Source organism: Molossus molossus, unplaced genomic scaffold (assembly GCF_014108415.1).
Source record: "Molossus molossus isolate mMolMol1 unplaced genomic scaffold, mMolMol1.p scaffold_m16_p_4, whole genome shotgun sequence".
In the NCBI taxonomy this organism is placed as follows: Eukaryota; Metazoa; Chordata; class Mammalia; order Chiroptera; family Molossidae; genus Molossus; species Molossus molossus.
The window spans coordinates 3,836,861-3,862,278 of NW_023425377.1; the positions used below are offsets into that span (position 1 = coordinate 3,836,861).

The following is a 25,418-nucleotide window of genomic DNA, read 5'->3' on the forward strand; positions in this document are numbered from 1 at the left end:
TTTCCTAATGGCCCCTTCCAAATACTCATGAAATCGATGCTGCGTCACAAAATGAAAATAAAAGATTTCACGACAATCTGTAGTCCAGCATGGGGAACTGCGTGTTTTCATCGTAAGGTAGCAGGGAAAAAAAAAAAAAAAAGTCTGGTCATTTACACTCTGGCGTACGTTTTTATTGAATAAAGTATCTGGGAATCGAGATGGCTCCGTGATACTGAGCAGGTAAACAGTTGGTGCTCAGTGGTGAGAGGACACAGTGTCCCCAGAGAAAGGGCAGGCGAGACCAGCTAGAGTCGCAGCAAAAGGACAGGTGGCCGCCACAGAATTAACCCGTGACGCCCACGCAGAAAACTTGACGCAGGGATGGAGACAGACAAGGGACCGTGAACCCCACACAGTCCAGTTGGGCCCTGTGCCCAGACTCACACCGCGTGGTCCCACCTGCAAATGCAGAGACTGCTGGCTCCCTCACATGTCCCTTGGGAGGGCACCCCAAAGGAGGCACTGAGCCTCCGGCTGTGCGTGTGGGGGAAGCTCCCAGGCAAAGTGTCTGGTTGTAGGAAGCAAATCTGAGACTTCACCCAATGGGGCGTCATCGGATAAAAAGCAGCCCAGAAGCTGTAGAACAGGAGCGGGCTTGGGAGGTGCCTTTCTACCGGCCTGCTGGGTTTTGGCCTCCATCCCAGCCCCTCCCCGCACAACATGATCAGAAGTAAAAGATGCCCCGGCCCCTGACCACCTCTGGAGAGGGGTCAGCCGAAGCACCCCGACAGTTCCTCCCAGCCACAGGGTGGCCCCTCGGGCCTCTGTCCACCCACGGGGCCCACCCCACCTGGCGGAAACGGTCCCCTCCAGCGTTTATTTCCAACCCGCCAACTCCTTGACTCGGAATCGGCCCCCATCTGAGTCCTGCCCTGAGAAATGATCACAGACGCCAGGGGCCGAGCCCCACAGCCTTTTCTGTTTGGGGAGGTCTGGGGCCCAGGGCTCCTTTGCGGGCTCTGCTTCCCCGGGAGCCAGCCTTCCTGGAAGGTCCCCGTCCTGGAGAGACAGGAGGCAGGGGGAATGGGTGGGCGGGAGGGGCAGGGTGAGGGCCCCATCCACACTCCACACCCAGCGCCCTCCTCGCTGACAGGGACAGTGTGGGGAGCGCCCCCAAGGCTTCACATTTGCGGGCTGCTCTGGCACCACGGAGGCTGTGACCTCGGCCAGTTCCCTCCGGCCGCGGCCAGGATCCACGTTTTAGCACAGAACAGCTCACTGCGAGGGGAAGGCTGGTGAATCGGCGTCGTGGATCCTTCCCACTGGGCACCGCACGATCCTTCCCACTGGGCACCGCACGTGCCTCCGGTGAGGGAGGCGGCTTCAGCAGCACACAGGGCCCACGGCCTCCTGCGGGGCACTGGCCACACTCGAGGGCCCACTGGGGAGGCCCTGCTCTCCAGATGTCTCCTGGGATGCGCTCTTGGAGGCCCTGGTGGCATTGGCCCGGATGGAGATGTGATCCCAGCCCCCCTGGAAGGAGAGAGCCACATCACTGGGGTGGTAAGGGGTCAAGGGGCAGGGCCCATCCTCCCAGATGGCTGGGGCCCAAGGACCCCTGAGGGACTCTGCCCGGGTCTCCCAACACCAGGCCAGGTCCCAGCCGCCCCCGCGGCCAGCTTGCTCACCCCGATGCCGTAGTCCCAGCCCTGCCCCTTGGGCTCCAGGGGCTGCACGCCTGTGCGGTGGCACACGGTTCCCCGGCTGAGGCTGTGGCTCCCCTGGACTTTGTTGGCGATGACCCAGACCTAGAACACAGAGCGGCTGCAGGCCCGGCCCTGGCTGAGGTGGCCCCGTGGGGTGGCGGCGGGGAGACCAGAGCCAAAACCCGAGCCCCTCAGTCCCCGACTCAAGCGAGCGTCTGCCCTCTGTCCCCTGGGCACCCAGACCTGGTCCAGGGGCCCCACGGACACTCGGCGCACGTTGTTGGACACATGTTCCCAGCTGGAGCCCTGTGGGTAGCTGGGTGTGACCCCCTGGCGGTACCACAGGTTTCCTGGGGAGAGAAGGGTGCGACCTCGGGTGAGGCCCAGGGGGTCGGGACCCACTGACGGGTCTGCGGAGCCGGGGGTCTGACCACCCTCCCTCTGCGTCCCCACACCTGCTGGGGCTTCGACAACCCACAGCTAGAGAGGAGCCCAGGGGAGCCAGCTCCGCCCTCCCCCACTCAGCGCCACCTGCGCCACGGGGCTGGCACCCTGGTCTGCTCTCTACGCATGAGAAGCGGAGGACAAGGAATTCTTTACACAGATAGAGGATGGGTCCCCGGATCCCTGTCCTCCCCTCACCCTGCTCAGCGGGACAGCTGCACAAGGGCAAAGGGAGCCGGGACCAGGTGCCTGGGGCAGCGCCACGTGGCCACCTCTGCCAGCCCCCAGCGCAGCCCCGTTGTGCGGCATCACCCAGGCCTTGGCACTGTGCCCTCTGACCCAGGCCCGGGCAGGGCTGCCCAGCTGTGGGGGCTGCTGTCCCAACCCTGGGGAACGTGGGGGAGGGACCTCCTTGGAGGCTGACCTTGGGCTGGGTAGGCTGTCGTGGTGTCTTATGAAGGTCTTGTGTCAGGGACCCGGGGGCTGGTGAGGGTCTCATCCCATTCGGGTGCTCAGGGAACCCCAAACCTCCCCTGGTGACCATGGGGGATCAGGAACAACTTGCCGTTGTCATCCACGGCACACACGGACGTCTGGCCCACGGACACCTGCTTCAGCCTCTGCTTGGGAGGCGACGGGATGTGGTACCAGCAGTCGCCTGCAACGGGAGGGCGGACCTGGTGGGCTGGCGGACACCAGCCCTGCGACCCCAGGGGCTGGGGGGCATGCGGCCTCCTCTGCAGCTCACGGGGGGTGCGGTGCGGGGTGCACGGCCTGTCCTGAGCTGACCCATGCCCTCCTGCCCTCCAACACCCTGGCCTCTCTGAAGGCCCAAAGGAGGCAGGGCCGGTTCCAGGTGGGGGAGGGGCTGACTTCACAGCCCCTGGCATGTAGGGGAGAGCCAGCCCTGCCCAAGCCCCTCGGCCCCGAGTGGAGGGCACAACATACCAGCCACCACCCATCTGTCTGTCCATCCCTGTGCCAGCCTCCCCCATGCTGGACACTGTCTAGACATCCAGCTAAGAACAAGCTGGCCTGGACTGCCCTCCCCAGGCCTGTCCCCTGATGGGCAGGACATGCAAAGCGCCCAAAAGTGCCATGACCAGCTGCCCTGGCAGGAGGCCGAGGACCTCGAAGAGCCGCTTCCAGGGGCAGGGGTAACTGCCCCGCCAGGCCCAGAGCACAGAGGGAGGGGCGTGGCCTCTGGGGACCTGGGCTCTGACCCAGCATCTGTCCACAGGCTGCTGCAGCAAACACCTGCCAAGCTGGTCTGCAAACTGGAGGCCTGGCCCCAGCCCCCTGCTGCTGGAGGTGCGTGCGGCCCGCTCGGACCAGTTCCATTCCTGGCGCAGCTTGGTGGCACCAAGCAGGCCCTCCTGCAGGGTGGCACTCACCGGCCGGCTGGGAGGGGGACACAGAGCCCCTGTAGAAGGCAGAGCCGTCCCTCGCCACGGCCCACACCTGGTAGTCGCCCCCGATGGAGACGGAGGCGAAGGGCTGGTCGGTGCCAACGTGAAGCCAGGAGGAGCCCTGGAGACCGAGCGAGGAGGGGAAACGTGGGCTGCTTGGGCCCCTCCTCTGCCGCCCCAGCCCCAGGACGCAGGAGCTGGCTCCTCACGCCAGCCTCATCCTCAGCTCCAACTGCCCAGAGCCTGGTGACCCCCGGGCAGGGCCAGGGAGGCCTGAACCTAGCCGAGAACCCCAGGAGTGACCACAGGGGGCAGCCCCGGTGTCCCCAGAGGCAGGGACTGGGGTGCTTACCGCGGGGTTGAGCTCAGACACACCCAGGCGGCACAGTACGTCGCCCTTGTCGCTGACAGCCCAGAGGGCGATGCTGTGCCCACTCTCGGTGGTGCCCGGGCTCTCGGGGATGATGGACACATCCCCGAGGGCAATGGGGGACACTTCCAGCCAAGGCCCGCTGGTCACCAGCTTGCATTTTCTGCAGGGTGGAGAAAGCACAGTCCTGGGCACCCAGACGCTACTGCCAGCCTGAGGCCACCGGCCCGACGGGGAGGCTGCAGGAGGCAGTCTCAGTGACCCGGGGAGGGCCAGGACCCCGCCGCCCACCCAGCACCTGCGTGGGCGCCCTTCCTGGATGGGTGGCCCCGCTCCCCACCCCTGCCCGCTTCCTGCCCCCAGCCAGGCCTCCTGTCCTGCCAGCCCGCTTCCAAGCGGAGGCTGCTATGACATTTCTCTTATTTGCTCTTGAAAGCAAACTCTTCAGAAATAAGAGAGCGTTGGGCGCCCCCAGGCACTTCCTGGGCTGACATTTACTTTGATTCTGTTTTCCCCTCCCCTCTGCCTCCCTGTTCCTTCCATTGGGACTGAGGTCAGAGGAGGGACGGTCTGGCCAGGGAGGAGCCGGTAGGAGGGGCCAGGCCACACCCCCCTGTTACCTTGTGCTCAGTCTTTACCTGGCCCAGCACCTTCTCCTGACAAAATCCCTCATGGTTTTGTACCCGTGATATGAGCTGCAAGAGGAAGACACAGATGAACTTGAGACTACTTTGTGGAAGTTTCTGGAAAGTCACAGCACACGTGCACACTCTCTCTGCTGTCCCAGGACGCGTGCTCATCCTTCAGATGCCTCCAGCCCAGCCAGGCCTCCCTGGGGCCAGGATGTGGCAGCTGCCCGACAGGTGGGCTCTAGCTAAGCGAGCGGACGTCTTGCCACCCCAGGCCTGACCAGGGCCCTTCTGGGAACAGTCAAACCGAGGGCCTGAGGCCTCTGACACCGGTCACCTCCCTGGGTTGGCTCAACAGCTGTGGCTCGGGCCCTGGCTGGGGCTCTCCTGGTTCCATCTTCATTCGAAGGTGACTCTGTACCGTGAAGACCTGCAGCCCCCCTGCCGGGACCGGCCCACCAGGCTTGTCAGCCGCTCTCCTGTCCCCGCCTCCCCAAAGAGCGCCGGCTCACTCCGGGCTTTGCTCAAGCTGCCCCTTCACCCCTTCACCTCCCTCATGTTGGGCCACCCTGGCTCCTCTCCTCGGGCCTGGCCAAAAGCTCCCCAAGGACTCCTTAGCCCTGTGCACCAGGTCCCCAGCTGGCCCGCCCACAACCCTGGCCCGAGGGTAGAGACAACCAGGCGTGGAGCAGCCGTGGCACCCTCCTGGGCCATCCTCGAGCCAGGTGTGCTGGCTGCGGCTCGCCTGGGCCCCCAGGCCTTTCTGGCCCCAGCCCTGAGGGAGCCCCCGGGGTCTGCCCTCAGCCAGGCCTGGAGGCTTGGGGCAGCGGGCAGGGGCTCTGCCTGGCAGGGTGGTGAGGCCAGTGCTGGGGAGGAGGGGCTGTCCGGACCACACACCCAGTCCTGCCTCTCAGGGCAGCCCTGTGAGCCCCCCCCAGAGAGACAGAGAGAGAGGGAGGTGCTTACGAAGGGAAGTCACTGGCGTACTGCCATCCCTCGGGGTCAGTGCCCCCAGAGACGCTGAAGTCCACGGACCAGTCAGAAACCTGGGGAAGGGGAGGGTCAGTGCGGGCAGAGCCCCCGCTCCAACCAGTCCCCGGCGGGGACTCACCCTGGCCCACAGACCCCCCCCCCACTCCGACCCGTCCCCCGTGGGGACTCACCCAGGCCCACAGACCCCCCCCACTCTGACCCGTCCCCCTGGGGACTCACCCAGGCCTACAGACCCCCCACTCCGACCCATCCCCCGCGGGGACTCACCCAGACCCACAGACCCCCCACTCTGACCCGTGCCCTGCGGGGACTCACCCAGACCCACAGACCCCCCACTCCGACCCGTCCCCCGCGGGGACTCACCCAGACCCACAGATCCCCCACTCCGACCCATCCCCCGCAAGGACTCACCCAGGCCCACAGACCCTCCACCCTGACCTGTCCCCCTGGGGACTCACCCAGGCCCACTGCAGGGAAGGGGGCTTCGTGCCCGCCTTGGTGCACTCCTGCAGGCCCGTGGCGTCGCTCCACATGTGCCGGTCGGTGGGCAGGCCCCTGGGGCAGGACAAGGGGGGGCGAGTGTGGGACTCGAGGCAAGAGCGGCCTGCCCCAGCCCACTGGCCAGTGACAGACACGCTAGGACCACTGCACTCAGAAGGGGCGAACTGCCCCACGTCTGGGCCCACGTGGGGTGAGCCCACATCACGAGGGGGCCTGGACCGCAACCCCCCGAGGGCTGCGACCACCTCTCTGCTGGCACCCATGTGTTACCAGCCTGGCTACGTGTGTCCGGGCCATCTACAGCTCGTCGGTGCACACTTATGCTCTGTGTTCCACGTATGTCATACCTCTCAGTAGCCGTTTTAAACATGTGCATTACACTTAAAGAGTCAAAACGAGCCCGTGCGCGGGAAGATCCGGCGAGGGCCACGCTGGCGCTGGAGGCCGCTCTCACGCTGCGCTGGTACTGGGCGTGGCTGTCCCTCGGGTCCGGGCGGTGGCCCGGGCTGGCGGCACCGGGCGCAGCCCGCTCACCTGCTGGTGTAGCCCGTGACGGGATTCCAGCGCTGGTTCTCGTAGATGTGCACGCACTTCACGTCCGACTGCGTGTAGATGTTCCCAGTGCTGCTGGCCAGGCCTGCGGGGAGAAGCAGCTGCCAGGCCCTGGGCCGCACCTGCCCGCGGGGGCCCCCAAAGGCCGGGCGGAGAGGTGAGGAGGGAGAGGGTCAGCCGAGGGGCACCCAGGGGCCGGCCAGCCAGCTCTCTGATAACTGGGTTTGCGCAACCCTGACGAGACCGCTACGGCCCAGCCTCCCACCACACGCTCCAGCTCCTCAGTCTCACGCTCTGGCTGCACCTCTTCCCCCCAGGAAATCCCACGTCCCTGGCCCAGCAGCTCCCTCCTTATTAACACTCAGTAACCTCCACGAACACCAATTCCTCATCCGTGCCTCACTGACACGAAGCTGTGAAATCCGGGTGGAGGTGTTCCCGTGGTCTCAGTGGACCACAGTTCCACAGCAGTAGCCACCCCAGGGCAGGGCGTGTGGCAGGAATCTCTCCCCTCGGGGTTCCTTTCGGCCTCTGCGTCCCAGTAGGAGACCAAAGCACCCCGCTTCCCAGAACTGGGGGTGTGTGCAGGGCTCTCATCTCCAGGCACAGCCCACCTGATGAGCTAGATTCTGGGTCTGGGAACCAGGAGAACCGGCTCCTGGGCTGCCCGCATGTGCCCTGGGGCCTTGTCTGTGAGCTGAGGCTTAGACACGGTGGAGGCCTCTAGAACCTGCAAGGCTGGGAAGGTGTATCCTTGCCTGTGAGCTGAGGCTTAGACACGGCGGAGGCCTCTAGAACCTGCAAGGCTGGGAAGGTGTATCCTTGCCTGTGAGCTGAGGCTCAGACACGGCGGAGGCCTCTAGAACCTGCGAGGCTGGGAAGGTGTATCCTTGCCTGTGAGCTGAGGCTCAGACACGGCGGAGGCCTCTAGAACCTGCAAGGCTGGGAAGGTGTATCGAGGCGAGGCCTGGGCTCCGGGCTCTCACGCCTCACGTGTTGGCCCCGGAACCGTCCCCTGCAGAGGCTGGCAGTGCTGAAGGTCACCTGTCAGCCAGCTGCCAACTGAATGTCAACACTAGGACAGCGGCTCTGGCGCGGGGCAGGGAACCGGAGGGATTAGGGGAACTGCCGGGAAGGCTGTGGCAGGACGGGGAGCTGGTCCTGCCAGCCTCGGGGTGCGGGCCACCCTCACCCTGGAAGCAGCCTCCGCCGTAGCCGCCCGTGTACACCCAGGCTGTGCCGTCGTAGCCGATGCCCCACACCACGCCATGGCTGCTGGCCTCCACCACCCGCAGGTGGCCTCCCATCTGCCGCCAGAACCTGGGAGGAGGGGAGAGGAGGGAGAAGTGACCCGAGCAGGGCGTCCCGGCCTTCTCCCCGAGAGCCCTGGGCCTGGGCGAGCGCGTCACGCCAGGGCGCAGGGTCGGCTCATCCGCAGGGTGAGCCACACGGACCAGCGACAGCCTCACGGGCAGCGAAGCCTCTGGGTGGGCAGAGAGCGGGGTGCGGCTGCCACCTGGTCACCCTCCTGGGGCCAAGGCCCTGCCACTGTCAACCAGGGGGTTGGCTTTTCCAACCACGAGTGGAGGAACCAAGGGCGGGCGGACAGACACAGCGACTGCTCCCTCCTGGTCTCAGGTCCCCCTGGTCCTCACTGGCTCTGGGTGACCTTCTGGGGGCAGAATCGGAGCACCACGTTCCCACCAAGACGGCGGGTGCCCAGGACTGTGTTCGCGCTGCCCCAGCGGGTGGCCTCATTCCACCTGCTGGTTCTAAATGCCACCTCAAAGCCGGCCCTTCACCCTGAGCCACAGCAAGTTCAGCGGGGTGACCTGCCCGATGGCTCCCTTGGGGGGGAGTGGCCGGGCCCCCGCCCGCCTGGAGCTGGCCCACTCACATCTGGTCGCAGGGCAGCGGGTGCTCGGGGGCCTCCAGGTCCGGGCTGGGCTCGCTCACGAAGATGTCCCCCTTGCAGGTGACGGACCAGATGGCCTGCGGGGAGGGGCGGCCGAGGACCCTCCGGCTCTCACAGCAGGACAGGTTGAGCAGGGCCAGCTGGCGTGGGCAGACAGCCGGTCACCACTGGGAGGAAGGCAGCAGGCCGAGGCGGGGCTGCCCTGAGCCTGCTGCCCCTTGACCCCGGCCTGTGGGGAACACCGCCCACTCACCCAGTCATTCATGTCCTGCTCGGTGGCGGCAGCCAGACGCACCGGCCACCTTTGCCGGGTCCTTTCGGGGGTGTACAGGGCAAAGGAGTGCTTGGCCTCGTTGAGCACGGGGACCAGCGTGGTCACCTCGTTGAGGAACACATGCAGGTACTGTGCACAGAGCGGGGCGGCAGGACTGTCACTGGGGGTGAGCAGGGCCACCCTGGGCCACCCCCAGTTCCACAGAGGTGGTTCTTGGGGCCCTGGCCTGCGGGTTTTGGCGGTGGGCTCTGGAAGGTCCCGCGTGGAAGCCTAATTCGTGAGCATATGCCGGGGTTCATCTTCGACAATGACAAGGGCACTTGAGAATCGGACCGACTGGGCTTAGCCCCCAGGCCTGGAGGGGTGGCCAGCTTCACGTCTGTGAGCCTGGGCTCACGAACACCGGCTCGGACCAGGAGCTGCCGCGGGGCTGCCACACGCCCGCCCAGGACTCCCGGGGCCTGTCACCAGGGCAGGACTCTGCAGGCGCCAGACGCTGTGCTGGGCGGAGCTCAGAGCCAGGGTCCCAGCCTGCTCCTGCTCCCTTCCCCGGGACCCACCCCCGTCGCGCCCCCGCCCCCCCGCACCTTCTTCTCCTCCTGGACCACGTAGTAGACGAAGAGGATGCTGTCGCGAGCCCCATCGTGCCCCTTGAACTGCTCCAGGGCCACGCGGACGTCCACCCATTTGTGAGGCTTCCAGTCGCACCACCACTGCAGGGACCCCGTCTTCACCCACACCGACTGCGGCAGAGCCCGGGATGGTCACAGGCAGGCCCCGGTCCCCAAACTTGGCCCTGTCTGTGCCCAGTTCCCAGCACCCCGGGGCCACCCTGGCCCGTCCCGAGAGCTCCCCGCTCCCCCACTTCGCCCTAGTGACAAGTGACGCTATCAGACACCCGACAGGGGCCAGGCAGCAAGCCAGCGTCAGCCAAGCATAACAGCCTGTGGGGTCGTTACCCCTTGTCTGCATGGGGAAACTGAGGCTTGGGGAGGTCCTGTTCCTGGCCCAACCTCAGAGTGGTCAGCGGCAAAGCGGGGCCCACGGCGGGCCCGCCGGTCTCAGAGGCCCTGAGCTTAGCCACCGGGAGCCGCTTCTGTGCCACCAGCCGAAACACAGCCGGGTCCTCTGCGTGAGCCCAGCCTGTGCTTCCGTAACTTCTGCCTCCAGACCTGACTGGGCCTCGGGCTGGGCTCGGCCTCAGGGCGTCCCAGACCACCCTCAACCCCGCCCTCAGCTCTCAGTGAAACTGCACCATCCTGGCATGTGGAGACCCCCCAGCAGGGGCAGGGCTGTACCCCCGCCCCCCCGCACCTCCCACACCTCCCGCCTGCAGCTCAGTGGGGTCTGAACCGAGCTCTTTAGGGTGGATGAGCACAGGAACGGACGCATTTCTTCACTCTGGATCTGTGAAGACCGGGAAGGGATGGCTTTCCATCCAAGATGGACGGGCAGAGGGATGCCTGCACCCGCCTGCTTCTCCTGCCCACCTTGGGGCTGGCATACAGCGGGCATTCGATACAGAAATGCGGGCTGAGGACAGTGCACCGGACCCCCACCTGCTCCACGGCCTGCTCATAGTGTCGGAAGTTCTCCAGCTCCCGCTTGGTCCGTTCCGTCAGCTGCTGGAAGATCTGCTTCCGCCAGGTGGCAGTCTGGGCTGGTGTGATGGCCGGGGACAGCGTCTGCACGGAGGAAGACAGGCCTGCGGGCCGGCCAGAACCTCAGGCCACGTGTCTGGCCTGCCCACAGCTGGGCAGCAGCCAGGGTTTTGCTTTCATTTTTACATCAGCCTATCTTGCTAGGAAGCTATGATCTCCATAAAACACCCACGAGCCTCCCCACATAATTCACCCTGATGTCCCCCCAGTTCAGCCCAGAAGGGCCACCGATGCTAGGACAGAGAGGGGGAGGGGCACTGGTCTTGGAGGCTGGACAGACCTGTCTGAGCACAGGGCAGTGGGCCTGCTCCCCTTCCCCAGGAGCACCCCCTGGGGCCCAGGGCCCGCTGCCCCCCTTACCCGACTGGACAGTGAACCACTTGAGCACAGCATGGGGCTCCATGGCGCAGCCTCCTCCCGACACCCAGGCCCACAGCGGGTGGTCGTCAGCGCAGTAGGGCTCCTCCAAGCCCAGTGGGAGCATGCCCAGCGAGGAGAGGCCGGCCGTCTCAGGACAGTCAGCAGCAGACTGGCTGGGTGCTTTCTTGGGCTCCTTCAGGTCGATGTTGGTCCAGGGCAGCTCGGCTGGGGTGGAGGCCGGGCAAGGGTGAGGCTCGGGCCTAGGGGTCTGATCGGCCGGGCTGGCAGCCTCCGCCGCATGCTCTGTGGTCTTGCTGGCGCCTAGGCCCGCGGCCGAGCTGCCCTTGGAGGCCCTGGGACTTTCCAGAGACCCTGCAGGGACAGCCTGTTCAGGCCCCGGTCTCTCAGCTTCCGAGGAGGCGTCCACGTCGCTTGGTGCACAGGAGTCACCACCGCCCCTCACCTCGTCGCCGAAGAAGCAGCCAGCACTGGGGACGAAAGGGGCAGAGCTGTGACTCCCCGGAGGGAGGAACCCACGCTGTCGGGAGGCCTGGGGGAGGCCGGGCTCATCTGCTCTACCACCGCGATTTGTGTGACCCCGGGCAAGTCACAGCCTCTCTGTGCCTCACAGGGAGCCGGGCACTGCGCAGCGTCCCGACACCCGGGCCGTACCCACAGCCATCAGACCAATGCTCTGGAGGTTGAGCCGGCAGTGATACCATTTTTTTAAATTGTGGCAAAGTCTGTGTGAGGAAGAGTTTAGCATCTGAGATCATGCAACGCAGTGGCATGAAGTACGTCCATAACGTCGTGCCACCTTCACCACAGCCTGGTCCCAGAACTTTCTCGTCACCCCCAATGGAAACGCCACTGAATCACCCCCTCTTCCTCGTGCCCAACTTCCTGGCAGCCGCTCCTTCGATTGCTGCCTCCACGGACGCCTGCCTCGTCTGGACACTCACATGAATGGCATCACACGACATGTGACCTTTAGGGGCCGGCTTCTTCGACTCAGTAAACGGTGGCAGGGGTCACTTGTGTTGCGGCAGGCGCGAGCACCTCATTCCTTTTTCCCCTAATCCTCACCTGAGGACATTTTTCCATTTGTTTTTTTAGATAGAGTAGGAAGGAGGGAGGGAGACAGGGAGGGAAGGGGAGAGGGTGAGAGAGAGGGAGAGAGAGAGACACATCGATTGGCTGCCTCCCACATGACCCCGACAGGTCCAGGGGCCATGAGAAAGGTCCCCCGGACCGGGAACCAAACCCACACCTCTTCAGTCCTTGGGCGAATCGCTGAGCCAAACCAGCCAGGGCCTTCGTTCCTCTTCACTGCCGAGTAAAAGTCTACTGTATGGCCAGACCCCATTTCACTTATCTGTTCGTCCACCGATGGACAGTCGGGGTGTCTCCACCTTTTGGCGACTGTGAACGACGCTGCTAGGAACATCCGTACGCTCGTTGTTTGAGCACCTGTTTCCCGTTCTTTCAGGTGCAGCGCTGGGCGTGAGACAGCTCGGCCCCAAGGGGACTCTGTCTTAACTTCCCGGGGAACTGCCAGACTTGTCGCTGTTTCCAGTCCTACCCGCAGAGCACCGAGCTCCGACGTCTCCGTGCTTGTCAACACTTCTGTCTTGCTTTTCAGTCATGGCTGATCTGGTGGGTGTGCAGTGGTGTCTCACTTTGGCCTTGACTGGCGTTTCCCTCACGACCGACAACACCGAGCATCGTTTCCTGTGCTCGCTGGCCGTTCACACCTACTGTAGCGGAATGCCCATGCAAGCCCTTCGCCCTTTCAAAGTCGGCCTGTCTTTCTGTTGCCAAGCCGTAAGAATTCCTGATGTGCATTCTAGACACCAGGCCCTTGTCCAACGTACGACTTGTAGATACTCTTTCCCACTGACTGTCTTTTCACTCTCTCGAGAGTGTCCTTGATGCACGAAACGTCCCGTTTTGATGAAGTCCAATCTATCTTTCCTTTTGTTTCTTGTGCTTTTGCCAACTCCAGGGTCAGGCAGATTTTTTTTACATTAGTTTCAGACACTTCTCAGCTGATTCCAACGTGCTGCTCAGTGTGAGAACCACCGAAGCCTCAGCTAATGGAGCAAAGCCTGCCCAGCCCTGAGCGCTCTGGGCTGCTGGTGCAACAGTGTGACGACCCAGGCCGGGGGAGCGAAGGGGTGTGGACCAGGGTCTGCGGGCAGGAACGTGGGGGCTTCGGAGCACCGTGCTGACAGGGCAGGTGAGCACTGTGGGCTTTCCCATGGAGCGGGGGTGACTCCAGGCTCTGCTAAGTCACCTGCCTGCACTGTCACAGCTGGCGGGCAGAGCTGGGCCTCCGCCACACTCTCTCTCTTTTTGTACATGCCCCTAGCCGCGAGAGCCTTGTGCAAACCGAACGCGGGACTCTCTGGTCCGCAGGCCGATGCTCCAACCGCTGAGCCAAACCGGCCAGGGCTCCCCCACGCCTCTAGGTGCCAGGGTCTCAATGTGTGCTCCCTAGAAGTGCGACAGCAACACACCTGGGCCTTGCAAGAAACGCAAAATCTCGGGCCCCAGAGCTACCTGAACAGACGCCCTGGGGACGGGCCTGGAAACCGCTGCGGGAACAGGCGCCCCGGAGGATTCTAGTGCCTGCCCAAGCCTGGAGTCCCGGCTGCAGAGAGTCCGTCCACCTTCCCTGAGCACCCTCCCTGCAAAGAAGCCTTTTCTCTCCCTGACCTTGAGATGCCAGAGCCAACAGGCCAGTCCTGCCCAGGCACAGTCCGTGGCTCCAAAACGGACAGACATCCCAGCCTCCCCCACCTCCCACCCGCGGGAGGAGCCGGGGCACCAGTCACAGGAAGGGAAGACACCGCAGGCTGGTTTCTCCTTCCGGAAACCAGGCCCGGCAGCGTCCTCCAGATGCTGCCCACCGCGGCCACGGACGGCCCTTCCCTCCTGACTCCTCTGTGCCCCGACACCTCTGGGATCACCTGAGGAGACTTGAGGAGCTGCCAGAGTGTGACCGGTCACATTCTCGGCCGGCGACAATGGCCTTCCACGTCTTCCCACTCAGCTCGCTTGGGGTGACACCCTGACGGAAGTACACAGCCCGGTCCTCACAGCCGATGCCCCAGACCTGGAACAGAGAGGTGCTGCTGGGTGGGAAGCCAGTGCGGACCTGGGGCTCTCCTCCCTTTGGGAGTGTGGGGGAGGACGGGATGCAGGAGAGCACCCCGAGCTGGAGGACACATCTGTACATGCAGTGGGGTGCGTGTGCACACGTGTGCGTCAGGGCTGGAAGGTGGATGGCATGGCCACGGGTGGGTGCGGAGGTAAAATTCAGGAGGTGGAGACCAGAGAAGTTTGGGGGGGCACGGTGCTGAGCTCAGGAGAAGCAGGGACCTGTCCTGCTCCCTGACCTCAGGCAGACCCGGGGCTTTGAGGCAAGAGGGGGCCCGAGGAGGTGCTAGCGGGTGCTGTCCTGGGACACAAAGTCCACCACGTCCCCATCTTGTCTGCTGGCAGGGACGCTGCTCCCCAGAGAACCCAGATGGTGGTCCTGCTCCTTTTTAAGAAGCAAAATAACCTCCTTGATTCTGACCTAATTTTCCATGGGAGAGGTAGCCGAGGCCTCCTCCCCTCTGCCTTTGGGTGCTGGGCAGCTGAAGGGCCCCAGCCAGCCCTGGGCCTGGCAGAACCGTGGCCTCATGCCCCGCCCCGTGAGCACCTGCTGATGCCTGCCCCGCCCGACTGCTGTTACAGTTCACTGGGGCGGGTGGGAGGAGGCCAGCGCCCCGGGGAGAGCTCCTGCCGCGGCGTGACGGGGGACATGTCGCCTTCACACGCTCGGTCTCAAACACCGCCAAATCTCATTATTTATGAGGCGAGGCTACGCCGCACCAACTACACGGGTGATGTCCCAGAGATGCTACGTTGAGAAAGGGGAAGATCAGTTTTGTCTGCACCTGGGGGTCTGATTTCCCCCAAACAGTTCTCAACAAAACTCTCCCAGCCTCCGGGCTGCATGTCCCTCTCCCAGACCTGTGCTCACTGCCATTGCTCTGGGGGTCCTTCGGGGAGGGGCCTGAGGCAAGGGGGAGCTCAGGGAGGAAGGCGGGGCCCCCCCTCGTGGTGGCATCAGGAGACCCCGCGCGGAGACCCAGCCCCCGAAGCTGAGGTTCAGAACCCCGCGCGCACCTGGTCGTTCAGCCCCACGTTCACCATCATCATTTCTCCCACCATCTCGATCCAGCTGGTGCCACAGGGATTGTGCGAGTTGACGCCTCTGCGGAACCACACCTGGGAGAGTCAGAAATAAATGCCTCCTTGGAGTGCCACTGAAATAGGGGGGGTTTATTTTATTTTTTGATTAAAGTGCAAGAACAAATGAGTAGTCTGATCCTCTGATTCATGCCACAAATGAGCACAACACAGCTTTCAGGGAGGAAACATTCATGCCACACCCCTTCCTCGGGGCTGAGGGTCACCTGTCCCCAGGCACACTTGTCTGATGGCTTCCTGTCCATTTGTTGGCTGAGGGCATTGTCCAGGCAGACTTGTCTCCTGGATCTTTCTAAAACCTTCCCACTGGCTCAGACACTGGCGGCACCTGGTGGCACCAGGCAGCAGCAGCAGGTGTCAGTTGTTTCAGTGCAGTGAGGGACGGGAAGTGGGACAGTTCATAGGCAGAGGTGACAGGGGGAGGGGACGACACATACTGCACCTCAACTCCAGACTCTGATCTGAGACCCCATCCTGTGGACCCCTGTGCAATCCCCACCTCAGCTCATGCATAATCAAATACTCATCTTAACTGCTCATATTCAGCCAATCTGCTGCTCATTGAATCCACTGCTCTGAGTGTGGGGTGCTTGGGGGCCCAGGGGGACAGTCGATCTGTACTTTCTGGGGTGGGCATGTGGCCGGAGGCTTGGGAGCTTCAGCACTGGAGACGGACTGGATGTGTGGGTGACCTGTCCCCCTGGATGTTAGGGGAAGCCCTTGATGTGAATGGGGTTAGAAAGGGAACTTGTAAGCAACCCGAAATCAGCTTATTTTATTGGCCTGGCCTCTGATAAAATGAAAAGGACAACCATGGACAGGAGCCAGGGGAGGCGGTCAATTAGCCGAGGGTTTCAGAAAATCAGCTCCTGATCCTTTGAAAGGTTACGGGCTATCAAGAGATCAATGCAGCTGCTCTGCGACACAGACAGTGCACGGTGCTTGGTGGATTTGTTCTCAAGGGTTCAGAACAAAAGAACAAAAACCCACACCACCCTCCACACGAAACAGCCCCGGGACCCAGACCCCCGGGACCCTGTCTTACTTTCCGGTCCTTGGTGACGGCCCAGACCACGCCCACTCCCACAGAGACGTGCATGATCCCATTTTCAGAGGTAGGAGGCTCCACTATGCACCAGGAACTTCCTACTTGGCACCAGAAGAAAGCACAGGGTCCCCATCAGTGGGCGCCCTGGGGAGCAGCTGGGCACCCTGCCTCTGCCAGTATGGGGTGTAGGGCTCCCACCTTTGGGGTTGTTCCTGTTGATTCCTTCCCGAACCAAGGCCTGCCCTTCCCAGAGCGTGACCCACAGGAGGTCGTGGGGCCCACAGCTGATCTGGACCACCTCCCCCGGTGTGTCCACGAGGGACCACGACGAGCCTTCGGGATTGGGGTGGCTGACGTCTTCTCTGTACCACACCTGAAAGGCGAGAGAAACCCACAGGAAGGGTCCAGTGGGGTCAGGCCAGGGCTCCACAGACGAACCAGCTGCCTAAGCTTGGCTGCATGGGCACCAGCACACGCACAGGCTGAGCGTGGGCGGAGTCCTGGGAGACCAGGGGCCAGGGTGCCCTGCCAGTCTAGGGGCCCCTCGCCCTGCCCCAACTGCCTTTGGGATTCTGGTGCCAGACAAGATGACGCCTCAGTGCTGGTAAAAAAAAAACGTGACACGTGGATTTCCGCCGTCCTCGGGGACAGACCTGCTGTTCAGCTGCTGTGACAACCTCCTCCTCGCTTACCCACGTGCCCACTGAGCGCGCGGCCCCAGCTTGGGCGTCCTGCGCACCCTAGTGGTGACACAGTCTCAGAACACCTGTCTCTAGTCTAGGGGAAGCTGACCTGGTTTCAAGTGGGAAAACCCCAACCAAGTCCCTTCGCAGGAATGTCTGAAATGCCCATTTCTTTCTCTCTAACCCCCAGACCGCGAGCATAATCAAATATTTAAGACGGAGCCGCCTCTTCCTTTTGCCCGCACTGTCCGGCTCATTTCGCCTGCAGGGCGCCGCACGCTGCCTGCCTTGTGGTCCCGGAGGGCTGGGAAACCCCCCAGGAGCCGCCTCCGTGCCGCGACCGTGGCCTCCCAACCCTGTCACCTCACCCCTACAGCCACACTGCAGAACCAGACTGGACAGTCCCCTTCTTCTACCTGCTGGCTTGGGGGCCCCCTGTCTCCCCAGCGCCTCCTGGAGCCCAGCATCCTGGTCACACCGTTTATGGACCACGGGCTGGTGCAGGGCAGTGCCGGCTGGCAGCTGGCATGCAGGCACCATAAACACTGCTCTCGAGCCCCCATTCCCCCTTCTCTTTGCTTCCGGGTGGGCGTGGCCCCTGGGCAGGGGCTCTGTCCCAGGGCCAGAGGTTAGCCTGACGCCAGCCTGCCCTGACTGTCCCAAAGCCAGGCAGAGAGCTTGCTAAGGAGTACTGAGCGGTCACACGGTGCGCTCTGAAACCACGGCTGAGCATTGCAGCACTCGCACCCAGGACCGTGGGTCCTGCTGCAGTCTGGGGGTGCTTGTATCCCTTTGTTTCGTGTACAAACTCCGAGAGAAGGATCTCCTCTCCTCTCTAAACACCCACCTGTCCACCCGCCCACCCACCTACCTGTCCATCTCTACACCTACGCACCCTCCCATCACCTACACCCACCCACGGGTGTCCCTTCTAGAGACGGCTGTGGAGGTGCCACGAGGGAGTGGGCAGGGAGACCATACTGATGGCATCTGAACCCAGGGCAGGCTCCGAGGAGGGCCAGGCCAGGGCCAGGAACAGCGTGGGAGGCAAGAGGCTTCTGAAAGGTGCAGGACCCACAGGAAGGGTAGTGATGGGGAGCCCGGTGACATGCCACCTGCTTAGGCTGACCCCCGCTGTGGGGACAGAGGTCAGGAGAAGGTCTCAGAGGCAGCCTCCTCCTTCCTCCATCTCCGGGACGACAGTGGAAGGCCAGCTCGTCTCCTGCCCTGCTCCTGACTGTGGCCAACCCCTCAGCCACCTCCTGCTCAAGGCACGGGGTCCCAGGGCTCACCTTTCCTTGCAGAGACACGGCCCACACGGACAGGTGGCCCACGGGCTCATCGGTGACCTCCCACCCCCCCACAGAGAGGTCGTTGAAGGGGTCGGGCAGTTGTTTGGGGTCATCCTTCGAAGGGATCTGAAACAAACAGGTGCGAGGCAGCGGCAGTCAGTCCCTGGGGCACCTGGGCCGGTAGGTGGCACTGCTCCCCGGGAGACACCTGCCCTGCCCCAGCCGTGCCTGCTCTGGCCTTCAGCGTGCTGCCTTCCATTCTCCTGTTCCCCAACCTCAGGGCACAGCTGCCCCACTTCAGCGGACAAGCACATCAGACATCAGAACACACTGTTCCTGCCCTGGGTCCTCTCTACCCTTCCTTCCTCTGCCAGCCCCTGGGCCCGAGCTGCCGCCCCCGAGGGGTCACTGCTGTGCCCGCGTGAAGGCAGCTGCACACACGGCCTTGGCTCTGTGCTTTGTGGTGACCTGAGGGCTATGATGCCACCCCCACCTAGAAGGGGGCCGATCCCAGACGCGGCCCCTGCAGTGTAAGCCCTCTATGCTGTTGGGGGGGGGTGGTGGCAGGTAGGCGGGGCTGCCAGCCCCCACAGCACGGACCCTCTAGAGAGAGGTCCGGTGAGGGCTCAAGCCTTCTCCTCATCCAAGGCCATGTAGGACCCAATCCAGGCTTCATGCCCTGTCGGGAGGTTTGTCTGGGTCACAGAAACAACACAAGAGCTCGAGTGGCTCATTTGGGGGTGAGGCAGAAAGAATTGCACAGATCGAGATTCATCTGGGACAGGGCAGCTCGGAGACCAGGGTTAGGACAAGTTCTGTGCTGTCCTGGGCCTGCCTCTCCATGTGGCCATTTCCCAGAAGGGGACACCAGTGCCACCGTGTTCCCAGGAGACAAGTCAAAGGCCGGGTCCCAGTGTGGGGGTGGCATCCCCTGAGCATAGGCAGGAGAGCAGAAACGAGGGTCCACGTGATCCTCCCAATACAGGGACTGCTGTGGGCCCTGGCCCACCCCCAGGCCACATGCAGGCTCCGACCTTGGCCCAGGTGTCGCGGGACTTGTATCTCCTGTACCGGATCCACCTTCGCCGCCGCACGTAAGAATTCCACTTCTTGTCTCGCGTGTAGGTGGCAGGGAAGTCGATGGCATATGTCCATCCCTGAAATACAAGGGGGGGTCTCTGCTCTGGGGGGGGGGGTGATAGGGCTGGGGGAGGTGGAGAGCAGGGAGCAGGAGGAACAGCACTGATCCCCACCGATCCTGTGCCGAAAGTGGGGAGCACGCAGGGCAGAGGCCGGGGCCAGCCGCCACGGGACACGGGGGACAGCGCTGAAGGGCCGGGCTGAGCCTGAAGCATTCCCTCCCCACGTGGGAGCCCTGGCGGGAACCAAGTCCACCTACCCCTTTCTCGGTGGGCTCCCCTCCGAAGTTCTCATCCACGTACCAGTCGGATTCCCATTCCCAGTGCGGGGAGGGCAGCACCACCCCATCCAGCGGCCGGTGCTGGAGCCCACTCACGTCGCTCCATGGCCAGCGGTCACTAGGCAGTAGCTTCTCACAGAAGCCGCCCACGGGGTTCCAGCGCTGAGGGCAGGGGGCAGGCATGGGCTTCAGGCCTGCAGCTGGCATGGGGAGGCCAGGCCCCTGCCAGCGGGGCACTCTGCTCGTCTCCACGGTGGGAAGGGAGTGGAGGGCCTGCCTGGAACTCAGGGATCAGCCAGCACATCCTCGCAGCCCCAAAGGGAAGAGACCTGCCACAGGACGCGGTGCCCCAAGGGGCAAGCAGTGTGGGGCATGGCCCATCCTGGGCTCCTGGAAACTGCCTGGACTCACCCTTGTGTGACCCTGACCAACCTGCCTTGGTGAGGACAACACAGGCTCTGGCCCCAAAGACCCCGGACACTACAGACCTTGGATCTTTAGCAGAACGTGGGAACTGGCCGGGAGTCGGGGTGGGGGGGGGCGGTTATTTCCCAGCCAACGACCTCAGCAACCCAAACACACATGCCCCACCTGATTCTCATAGACCTCCTCTTGGCGGCGGATGGGGACGTCACTGGCGCACACATACACGTAGACCTGGTTGTCACAGGCGATGCCCCAGCAGCACTGCGTGGCCGCACTGACCCGCTTGAACTCCAGCTGGGTGTCCTTGCAGAGCTCCCAGTACTGGCCGGCTGTGGAGAGCGTGTACACCCTCCCGAAGAGGTCCACTGCCCACAGCGCCGAGCTGGGCATGGTGGCGGGGCTGCAGAAAGACTGGGGGTGGCAGCAAGGGTCAGTGTTGTGTCCACAGCCAGCTCCAGGCTCATACACAGATGGCAAAACGCAGTCTGGACAGCGGATGAGTGGTCATCCCATAAATCAGAGGCAGAGCCTGGCAGAGTCTTTGGAAGGCCCTTTTTCCTTCTTTGCTTTTCTGTCCCTCTAATTGTGGGCACTTCTTTCAAACGTATAAAAAAGTACAGAGAAGAAAATAACCTCCAAATCTCTCCCTCCCCAAATTTAATGAATGTTGTTATTCTGTCACATTGCCTTCAGATCTTTCATACCAAACAAATAAATGAAAAGTCACAGATTTAGTGAACCCCAAATATACACGTGTCCTGCTGCCTCCCCAGGAGGCCTCTGCCCCAGGGTGGGAGGGTTCCCATCGTCATGCTGGTCCCATCGGGACCTTCCTATATGGGTTTGGTAGGTGTGACCACACCCCAGCCAGAGCCCTGTGTGGTCCTGCAGGAGCCCTGTGGCTGTGTGGCAGGGCTGTGAGGGTCCTGTTTTCCCTCTCCTTGTGTGACCACCTCCCTCTCTTCCCCATCCTTTTCCTTCTGCTATTCTCCATTCCAGTTGCTTTTCCTCCCCTCTCCTTTCTGCTTGGCAGGGGGTGGGCAAGGCAACCGCTGCACTCTGCCACTGGCCACTCCCAGCCTGGGGCTGACCGCTGCTGACCCTGGGGCGTAACTCCCGAAGTCCTGGCTTCTGGGAGGGATGAGCCCCCCACCATGGCAGGACCACGTGGCCAGATCCACGGTAGCCAAACAGAGCAGCTGGATGAGGGCGGCAAGGAAAATGGCAGTGCGATGGAAGCCTGCCCAAGGGTCAGGGTGGAGGGAACAACTGGAAGGTGAGGACACAGCCAGTCGGGTTCAGAAACTGGAGTTACCAGCAGACAGAGTGTGGGCACCTCCAGCCAGGCCATGCTGTTCCTGCAGCACGCCAGGAGCATGGGGGCCCTGCGGAAGGTCAGCGACTGGAATGTCAACAGGAGATGGACTGTGTCCCAAAACAGGAGCATCTGCCAGGGGCAAGTAGGCTCTTTGGGAACAAAGTCTTACAAACACCAGGAGGAAAGAGAAGTGACAAGTTGGAAAGGAAGTGACAGGAGAATAAGGAACAGGAAGTAGAGGAGCAGAAGGGACAGGAGCCAAGCCCGGAAAATACTGGGATAGGAAGTGGAGGGAGGTGACGGGGGGGGGGAGGGGGGGCACACGTGCCCCAGGGGAGCTGCTGCAGTCCCTCCAGCTGTGACCCAGGGCACCAGCACCCAGTCAAACACACGGGAGCTCAGAAGGCCAGCCTTCTGGAGCCGTCTGAACACTGGCACATGTCCCTGAGGTGGGACCCATGCGAAAGCCGTGGCAACCTCCAGATACCCCTTTGTTTCTCCCTGGACAGGACTGAGGGTCCACTATCTCCCTGCGGCATCTCCACTGTGACTAAGAGTGCCCGGAGCCAGCCAGGCCCAGACTGTTGGACTTTGGTCCTGGCTACACCACCAAAAATCGACAAACCTCTCTGTGTCTCAGTTTCCTGATCTGTAAAAGGCAAAAAAAGAAATCGTGACCTACTGAGGTGATTGTGAGAATTAAATGAGATAATACGGGCACAGAGCTCCTACTAAATAGAGCTCAGTACCCAGCAAGAACTCAATGACTGTTACTGATGTCATTTTATTACTTGGCATTTGCTACCACAAATTGCCATTTATTTTCTACCTCTTAAAGACAACACAAAACAAAAAAATCAAGCCCATTTCTATCAGCCTGGGTCTTCAGCCTCTTCACTTCCTCAGCACCTAACAGCGCTCTACACACAGTGGGTCTTTAACGGAAGTTAGAGATAATTAACACCACCTCCAGCCACCACACTGTCAATTCTCCGAACTAAGACTAAAACACTGCTCCAAGAAAACCACATGTCACTAATCATTTAAGGTCAGCAGCCAGGTCATAATAGGTGGATAGGAATGTGATCAAGCAAATGCAGTGAAATGTCAATAGAAGAATGTAGGTAGTGGGCATGTGGGTGTTTATAATTCTTTCAACTTGGCTGTATGCTTGAAAATCCTCATAACTTGGGGAAAAGGGAAGGTCTTTTTTTGAGGGGAGGGGGAATGTTGGTTCCCATGGTGTTATTTTAATATAAGTCCAGTCTTCAAAGGTATCTCTTAGTGACAGTTCACAGTATATGTGACCAGTTAAGTCAGGCTCATTCTGCAGGTTGAGCTCAGTGAATGGTGACTTTGACGTGTATTTGATACACTTTCCCTCAGAGAAATGACTAAGCAGTAATTTCCACACAGACATAATTGAACCTTCGGGGCACCCAATGGAAGACTCTACAGCAGAGAAAGGATGGGGTGGGGTTGTGCAAACTCCCTTCAGAGTGGAGCCTGCGCTTCAGTCCCTTCCCACTGAAGATGAACACTCCACCTAGGTCAGCTACACCTCCTTCCCACCTCTGCCAGGGTGCTGCCCAACTCTCCACAGGCCACTTCCCAGATAGGACCTGATCAGGTAACCTGTCAGGGTCACTGGGTCACTGGGTCGGAAGACTCTTGAAAGGAGGGTTGGAGCATTAATCTCAGGCTTCTGCGGTTCTGGTATTTCTGTTTTGTAGGAATGAAGGAATAGAGGGACCACCTTTTAAGAAAGCCACTTCCGATTCATTAACAACTTCGCACAATGAATTCCAGCCGAAGCGGTCATTCTGCTCACCCGCCTCAGAGCCATCTGCCTATCTGCACGGGTTTGTTTGTTAACAGATCCCTTCGGAGACCACAGGTACCCACAGGAGGGGCATCATAATTCCAAGGAAGCCCAAGGATCCTTCCTGAAAGGTTGCCTGCTGGTTTGTTTTTCGATTACACCCCGTCAATCCCACCCTCTCTGCAAACAGTCCTGGCAGCTAAGGTCGCTCACTGCCTGCCAATGGCGGGGGCTGTTGGAAGGCGACATCAGGGTCCAAAGAGGCGGGAGAAAACAGCAGGACCTGCATGGTGGGGGAGCCCTTCCTGCGGAGCAGGGTCCGCCGGGCGCCGGGGCAGGAGGGCCTGGAGCCCGCAGCTCTGAAGATATCCCCGGCCTCATCGCCGGGGGTGGGTCAGCCTGGATGCCTTCCGGTTCCGTGCACCTGGGCTACAGGTGGGCCCCTTGCCCGACCACCAGAAGCACATCGGAGCGCCGGGCCCTGACCATCTGTCCGCGCTAATCTCACGACCAGCAGATTTGCTGCTACCACTGCACGGGGGAGGGACGCATGGGCTCCTCCCTGCGTGATCCTCGGAACCCGCCTGGCTCCGGCAAGGCTCCTAACAAACACCTCGCTCCAGTGCACAGGCTGGGGTGGGACGTCAGCTGGCCGCTGCGTTCCGGGGTGCGGGGGCGGCGCCCGATCCCGGTGCTGGAAGAGCACGGGCGCAGCCCCTCCCTCCCTGCTGCCGTCGGGCCGCCCGGCCGGTCCGGGGCGCGGGGACGCCGGCCCAGAGCTCGGGCCGCCCCTGCACTCACCTGGGCCAGCGCCGCGGGGCAGGGTCGCTCGGCTGCCTCTCCGCCGCCGGGAAAGCGGGCGCGTAGGAAGCAGGAGCCGGGCCCGCGCCCATTGGCCGGCTTCGCCGTGACGCAGGAGCCGGGCGCGCGCCATTGGGTGAGGCGCATTGCGTCACGGGCCGGCCTCCGGGTCGCGGCGGGGTCGCGTTGAGGTCCGAGCCCCGGGGCCCGGGGAGCGAGTTCCCGCGCGCTCAAAGGAGCAGAGCAGTGGCCGTCCCCGGCCCGCAGGTCCCGGCCCGCCTCCCCCAGGTCTCTCCCCGCCTCCCCCCAGGTCCCGGCCCGCCTCCTCCGGGTCCCGGGCCGCCTCCCCCCAGGTCTCTCTCCGCCTCCCCCCAGGTCTCTCCCCGCCTCCCCCCAGGTCCCGGCCCGCCTCCTCCCGGGTCCCGGCCCGCCTCCTCCCGGGTCCCGGGCCGCCTCCCCCCGGGTCCCGGCCCGCCGCCTCCCCCCGGATCCCGGCCCGCCGCCTCCGGGTCCCGGCCCGCCTCCCCCCGGGTCTCTCCCCACCTCCCCCCGGGTCTCTCCCTGACTCCCCCCAGGTCCCGGCCCGACTCCCCCCAGGTCTCTCCCCGCCTCCCCCCAGGTCTCTCCCTGACTCCCCCCAGGTCCCGGCCCGACTCCCCCCAGGACCCGCCTGCCTCCCCCCAGGTCTCTCCCCGACTCCCCCCGGGTCTTTCCCCGACTCCCCCCAGGTCCCGGCCCGCCTCCTCCCGGGTCCCGGGCCGCCTCCCCCCGGGTCTCTCCCCGCCTCCCCCCAGGTCTCTCCCCGCCTCCCCCCAGGTCCCGGCCCGCCTCCCCCAGGTCCCGGCCCGCCTCCCCCCAGGTCCCGGCCCGCCTCCCCCCAGGTCTCTCCCCGCCTCCCTCCAGGTCCTGGCCCGCCTCCCCCCCCCCCTCCCCCCCGTTCTCTCCTCGTCTTCCCCCGGGTCCCGGCCCACCTCCCATTAGGTCCCTGCCGGTCTCCCCCCAGGAATCTCTCCGTCTCCCCCTCAGGTCCCGGCCCCATCTTCCTGGCCCATCTCCCCCCAGGACCCGACCTTTGGAGCGGGCAGGCCAGGAGAGGGGCGAGTGGGGAGGGCGCCGCCATGCGGTGACCCCAGGAGGGAGCAGAGCCTGGGGCTCCAGTCAGGTGTCTAGGGGGTGTCCCTGTGTCTGCACTGTCCCTGGAGGGCACAGACTGAACGCTTTACCCTGGGAAGATGTGCTTCTGGCGTCCTATCTAAGGCGTTGCTGCACACAGGACTGCCCTATCGTCACCTTTGCCAGAAAATGCCAGACTGATGGCCCAGTGATAGCACCAGCTTCCACTTCGCCTGCCTGGTAGGCTTCTTTCTCCTTGTGGGTTTAACGTGCGTTTCCCTGCCTACTGCTGAGGTCACTTTTTCATAAGTTTATTGGCCATTTGTATTTTCTCTTTTTTCTTAAGTGTACTTCGCGTCTTTTTTTTCTTTTTTTAGTTGTTTGTGTTTTTCTTACTGATTGGCAATTCTTTCTATATTCTGGTTCCTGGCCCTTT

The 25,418-nt window shown here is 62.8% G+C and overlaps 1 protein-coding gene across 1 annotated transcript; it reads right to left on the reverse strand.

The window, feature by feature from the left end:
- Positions 1-1,299: 1,299 nt before the first annotated feature.
- TECPR1 (tectonin beta-propeller repeat containing 1) lies at positions 1,300-23,913 on the reverse strand. Its single transcript, XM_036241632.1, has 25 exons — positions 23,870-23,913; positions 20,094-20,339; positions 19,482-19,664; positions 19,117-19,239; positions 18,083-18,208; positions 16,306-16,480; positions 16,105-16,205; positions 14,976-15,077; positions 13,769-13,914; positions 10,797-11,284; positions 10,335-10,480; positions 9,363-9,518; positions 8,755-8,904; positions 8,484-8,641; positions 7,779-7,906; positions 6,569-6,671; positions 5,992-6,088; positions 5,507-5,586; positions 4,550-4,606; positions 3,894-4,074; positions 3,527-3,662; positions 2,698-2,790; positions 1,932-2,038; positions 1,671-1,790; positions 1,300-1,515 (listed from the first exon to the last, which is right to left on the reverse strand). The coding sequence occupies exons 2-25, from the start codon at positions 20,316-20,318 to the stop codon at positions 1,366-1,368; spliced, it is 3,531 nt and encodes a 1,176-aa protein (XP_036097525.1). The 5' UTR covers positions 20,319-20,339; positions 23,870-23,913; the 3' UTR covers positions 1,300-1,365.
- Positions 23,914-25,418: the final 1,505 nt, after the last annotated feature.